At 39.7% G+C, this 6,212-nt stretch overlaps 1 protein-coding gene across 2 annotated transcripts in view; it reads right to left on the bottom strand.

The window, feature by feature from the left end:
- PROSER1 (proline and serine rich 1) overlaps positions 1-6,212 on the bottom strand; it is a 17,906-nt gene continuing 11,694 nt past the window's right edge. For both annotated transcript variants that reach the window (XM_015825290.1, XM_029285947.1), the window contains 3 exons: positions 2,412-4,104; positions 1,504-1,651; positions 1-295 (listed from right to left, as the gene is read on the bottom strand). In XM_015825290.1, the coding sequence (XP_015680776.1) occupies positions 164-295; positions 1,504-1,651; positions 2,412-4,104 (1,973 nt within the window). In that variant the 3' untranslated portion in view covers positions 1-163. The remainder of the gene's footprint in view (positions 296-1,503; positions 1,652-2,411; positions 4,105-6,212) is intronic.

Genomic DNA, 6,212 nt, shown 5'->3' with positions numbered 1-6,212 from the left:
GGTCATTGATATGAAAGTAAAAAAAGTCCAATTTTGATACCATTTCAGCAACAGTTATTGTAGTTGGAATCTCTCTTGAATTATATGTTCTGAAAATGTGTTTTCTGAAGGAAGCATCATAAGCTTTTAGAGCATTCTTCTTCATATCTGAAATTGATGTTCATTATTGCCATCCAGTCTGGGGAAGACTTGCCTGCACTGAAAAAGGTGTTCCAGGTGTTCCTGCTGCTGGAGGATATGCACTGAAACCCTCAGATTGAGAAGCATAGTTTTCTAGAGCAGAAGCAGAGTGTATCTTTAAAGAAACAAACAAGAAATTAATGGTATGTCTACAAGCTGGATCCTTGGCCCTTCCAAAATCCAAATTTGCCAGCAAGGAAGATAAAATACAACACTCAGAAAGTTTAATTCAGTGTTTCAGAGTATGTAAATGAAAGTTACATTGCTTACATGCATCTGCACAAATTTCACACTTTGTTCCTAATGGAAAAATAAATGGACGAGGACATTTTATGACACAGCCAAATAGTAGCACTGGTATGAGGAATACAGTTGATAGAGGAATACAGTTACAACTGTAATAAAAATGAGGCATTGAACGTGGATGTTCAGTATCTGTTATCTCGTACAGAGTAAAAAGTGTGACTTCTAGAGGTGTTGAATAGTTTCAAGAATTCCCAGTTAAAGGCCACATTGACAGAATTCCAAGGATGCTGGCTTGGGAAAAAATATTTTAAAATTTATAACCACAGTATCAGAAACTTGCAATTTAAAAAATCTCAAATGCCCGATTTCATGCAACATTGCACAAGTACACATCTTTATCGCGGGCAAGTGACTGTTCTGTTGTTAAGGGCTTTATTATAGGAAGGATTTCTGGAGGCTGATGATCTGACTATTTGACTCCAAGCACCTACTGGAAATCCGTAAGAGATCCAGAAGGTACCTGGGGCAGACCATCTTAGCTGATCCATTCTGCATAGAGATCATTAATTCCAACGAGGCTATGGAAATGTAGCAATTTACATACATATAAATGAATGATACATTCCACATAATAGCCTATATGTTAAACTACACATTTTGTAAAAATTTAGATATTTTTCCACCAAAATTCTCTGCTTCCACATACAATCCCTGCTGTTTCTTCCTCGCATCAAATTTTAAATAACCAAAATAAAATAAAAACTTAATGTGTTTTTGTAGATAAAATACTTTTATTCTCACTGTAGATNGTCCTGCCTTCAGGCGCCTTGGAGAATAGCTTGACTCCCTCTTCTTTGTGGCAGCCCCTGAGATATTGGAACACTGCTATCATGTCCCCCCTCATCCTTCTCTTCGTTAAACTAGACATACCCAATTCCAGCAACCGTTCCTTATATGTTTTAGCCTCCAGTCCCCTAATCATCTTTGTTGCTCTTCTCTGTACACTGTACACTGTATTTGTTACTTATCATTTCTCTATTCTTGATGTTTATCTTTTCTATTTATATATTGTTTTACCTGCAGTAATGCTGACTGCGCAGCTGCACTGTGCTGAAGTTCCTGGAGGGAAGACTGCGTTGCACTCTGAGCAAGTCCAGGGATGGCAGGAAGAGACAGAAGTCCTGGAAAAACTGTATTTCCAGGGGCCTGGAGTCCAGACGTCAGGCTAAAAATGCAGAAGCAGAACATTTTCAAATTCACACAGCCAACAGTACAAAAAAAAAAAGATAATTGCTACATTCCAATCTATGACCATACTGCTTCTATAGATACAATGTATGGAAGCAATCAACATTTGATCAAGAAGTGTTTTTAATGTGAATATTTATTTAATTTTATTTATTTATATTTCACCTTTATTATTTTGATAAATTCAAGGTGGCAAATCTATCTATCTATCTATCTATCTATCTATCTATCTATCTATCTATCTATCTATCTATCTATCTATCTATCTATCTATCTATCTATCTATCTATCTATCTATCTATCTATCATCTATCTATCTAGATATCCCTTCCTCTTCCTATTTTTCCCACCACAACCCTGTGTGGTGGTTAGGGCTGAAAGTGAGTGACTGACCCAAAGTCATGCTAATTTGGAATTGGCTATTTCAGTATATGTAGTAGAAATATCCCAATATTTTACCCCTAATTAGAATATCTTTCAAAGGTTCCAATCAATTTAAAACAATTATATATCCTCTGTTAGGCTAAACCTTTCCCTGCTAGAATAAGGGAATTAAGAAAAAAACATAGATAGGATCTGTCAACATTTAACAAGAGAACTGACAGAATTCTCTGTCTGAAGAGAATTCAGAAAGCAAGCATAATAATCAGTATTTTATCATTCATACTTAAGACTTCATATTGCACATTGTTAAGAAATGTGCCAAAACGACTTCTGACTGTTTGGAGTAAACGTACCCAGCCTGTGCAACCAGTGCAGAGTTGAAGTTTGAGCTAAAGGCCGAGGCAAACCCTGGCAGCACCGGAGCTGGAGATGGGGCTGTGGCAGCTGCTGGCAGGGGTGCAACTGCTGCTATTGTAGAGGATGCCTGGAGCCCAGGGAAAGAAGGGAGAGCAGGAGTGACAGAGGGTGTGTTAGAGACAGGGAAAGGAGGGAAGGATGAATTGCATGAGCCCAGGGGCACTTGAGGAACAGAAAACAGGGAAGAGACAGCACTGCACAAGTTAAGGGGGAATGGTGGAGCCGGGGCAGCTGCGGTGGCAATCAGTGGTGGAAGAACGGGGGCTGAGGAGCTGGCGTGTGCGGCAGACGTAGTTGTAGGTGGAATGGACAACAGAGGCCCAGTTGGGGTAAGTGCTGGATTGCCAGTAAAAGCAAAACTATTGGTCAAAGAAGTGAAAGGAGGAAGTGCATTGTATACTGGAGTGGATGAAGCGTGGGAGGGAATAGATGGGGAACTGTTCAGATGAGAGGTCAAAGGGGGAAGTGCTGAATTGAGGGAATTAGTTAAGCTGCATGGTAATGAAGTAGCTGAGGAATAGGCATGTCCAAGGGCTGGCAAGCCTGAAGTGCTGTGATTGAGCCCAGCAGAAAGGGTTGGGATTTTGAGACCTGAAAGAGTCGGGCTTATGGGTTCTGTTTTAACTAGAGCTGGGGCAACTGGAGTGGAGGAAACTTGCTGTTCAGGATTGGCAGGGCTTGGACAATGCACAAGACCCACTGAGGAGCCACAGCTGACCGGCAAGTTGGATGACGACATTGTTATTGAAGGGGACTGCAATGACAATGCAGGAGAAGTTGCACTACTGCTCCCTCCTGGCTGACAGGGGAGGCCTGAGAAAATGGAGAGTCCTGGAGTGGAAGGATGCTGAAGAGAAGAGGTAACAGTTGGAGCGTAACATTTGCTACTGGATGAAGAGGCAGCTTCCGAATTCTGACTGAGAAGACCAGATAAAGAAGCAAGCTCAGCAGTCACAGTCGAAGGCAGGGCACTTGAATTAAGTAATGAGCTATCGTTTACTGAGAGAAACCCCTTTAAAGCTGATAAAAGTGGGTTGGGTAAATTAACTGGGCAAGATAAACTAGTGGCAGGAGAACAGGCAATGGTCGATGAAATGGAGCTAGCTACTCCCTGAGAATTGGGGGTCAAGGATAAAGGCAGGCCAGCAAAAGCAGATGACAATGAGTTAGGATTATTAGCCGGGGCAGTGACAGACGCTGCAGAAAAAGGAAGGCTGGCGAAGGGAGCCGGGGCAGATGCAAAAGCTTCATTAGGTGCAGGGGTGGCACACAATGTGGAGAGCCCTTGGGGTGCTGCAGCGGCAGGCAGCACAGAAGCCAGTCCAGAGAAAGAAGCAGGGAGGGGAGCAGAGGTGGCACTGTGAGCAGATGTGGCAGGAACTGCAGGCAGCGAATGGGATTTGACAACAGGAGGGATGGGCGTGGATGGTTGAGGCGGATGGACGGAGGAGATAACCTGCCCAGGGAAGACAGGAAAGACAGGGTTGGACACACTTATCCCTGGGACAGCTGTCGATGGAAGTGCTGATGAGTGGCTTATTGCCTTAACCGATGATGGGGTTGGGGCTGGAGTAGCAGCAGGATTAGAACCATGAGGTGCAAAGAGATGATTCATTTGTGTGGCAAAAGCTGGAAAGAAACAAAACCAGTAAGAATTCTTGGGAAGCAGTAGAAATGTTTGTTTTCAACATGAATGCATTTTAATACAGTTTACACAGCAATGGATCAGCACAGGAGCAAAATAAAAGATGCTACTACAACTACCAAAAAGCAAAATGGTATGCAAAATGAGACAAAATCACTGGTTCAGTTATTCTGCTGTCTGAACTGTTACACTGCAGTCCAATCACAATCAATCTGGTATTAATTTTAGTCCCATATCCCCATTCTAGCTTTTGTTGCTTTAGTAATATGACCATTTAAAAAATGTACGGTTCTGCATGTTTGGATTCTAGTATACATGTTTTTTTTCTAGATGTTTATTTTTTTATTGTTTCATTATTTCTTGTTTCATTTTATTTATTAGGTGCCCAAAGTAATCTGGAGTTGGGCATTTTAAAAATCCAAATGAATCAATGTTCACACAGCCTTCATGAGTTGAAGCTTCTGTGGCTGTCCATTTCTTATTTGAATGCAAGCAAGTTTCCTATTTTGAACTTAAATTTTTCCAAAATAGAAAGAACTAGTGTGAATATTTAGAGGGTTTTATACTATAAAATTAGGTACCTTAAGATTTTTCAAAAATTGAGGGCCTACTTTATCTCCATAATTCCTTCTTACCATCTCTCCCTCCCTCCCTCCCTCTCTCATCTGAGCCAATACCTATGATTATTGGTTATTAGACAATCTATGACCCATTGGGTTATTGTTTCAGAAATACCTTCTTACTTAAGCAGAGAAACGGAATGACCATGTGCTGGAAAAAAGCAGTGAGAATAGAAGCAACTTTGTGTCAGCTTCCTCACTGACTTCCCTTGTGAGAAACTGGCAAGAAGTGTTGGAAATAATAAACATATGACTGTGGCTGACTGTGGCAGCATAATGCATTGAAGAGGCCACAACTTTGCCAAATTTTAATCCCAAAAGAGTAATGGGTCCCAGCTTTTGTATGCATTCTTTAAGTCAGCTCATCGATTCAAAAACTGTTGTCTTATAATGCACCATTTTGCCTAATTAAAGGTTATAAACAGATGTACAGGAGAGTTTTAGTAGTATATAGATTATTTTATGGCTCTATTTTAGTAATTCTATTTTAATTTTGTCTGTACAGTGTTGTGAGTCAATCTTGTGGTATACAAGCATAAATACATAAATATCACTGAAAGTAGAAGGAACTCAATTTTGCTAAATAGGCCTGATGAACTCATAATGGTTTAGAAACTCTGGAGTTTTTATAGTTTAGAAAGAATAGAGAAAAGCAGAATTACTCCAGAAAATATAATGGGAAGGAGTTGTACAGCAGAACTGGTGAACCGTTAATTTGAGATAAAAAAATAATAGTTATTAAGGAACCGCATTACAGAACATACCTCTGACTAATTCTGCTAAACAGGAGAAAAAAAGGAAACCTTTCTGACTTTAAAGCAATCTTTTTAAGTACAGTAATTGGATCCATGACTGTCGCCAGTGCGTCCTAATTTTCTTGTGAGATAGTGTTAGGAATTTTCAAATGGCAAGTATATTCAGTTCTTTTCACTCTGGGAAGGGTAAATGAATACAAGGGGACAAAGTTGCAATTATCCATGAAACCCATTATTGCTGGCTAGAATTAGAAATTGTATTGTCTCAAAGAAAGTCTGTCAATGGAGATTTTAAAAAGTTAGTGGTGCATCAGGCACTTTGTGTAAGGCACTTCGTTCCATCAGAGGAAAGGACAGCCATTCACTTTTCCAGCAAGCAGTAGGAAATCATTTGACTCTCATCTGTGATTCGATGCTAGAATAATAAAATGCCATACATGTTGTACCATTCACATTTGAGACATACTGCAGAGAACAGTATTCAAAAGCATGTGAAAGGCGGGATGACTTTTATACACATTTTCATTCTCCTGATTTATTCCTGGTTCACCCCAAGTTTATTTTAATAGTTTAATCTTAATCATTAAACAAAAGCTTAATGATTGTTCAATTGATACTTTAATTGGTCTTGGATACTTTAATAAAAAATAAGGTTACATGTATTCACTTTTATACTATATTCATTGTATTGTAAATAGTTAAAGAAAGGAATTTTTT

This window comes from Protobothrops mucrosquamatus, unplaced genomic scaffold, assembly GCF_001527695.2.
Source record: "Protobothrops mucrosquamatus isolate PMUCROS unplaced genomic scaffold, P.Mucros_1.0 scaffold2584, whole genome shotgun sequence".
In the NCBI taxonomy this organism is placed as follows: Eukaryota; Metazoa; Chordata; class Lepidosauria; order Squamata; family Viperidae; genus Protobothrops; species Protobothrops mucrosquamatus.
The sequence above is the reverse complement of the archived record's forward strand: the minus strand, read 5'-3'. Positions and strand labels throughout refer to the sequence as shown.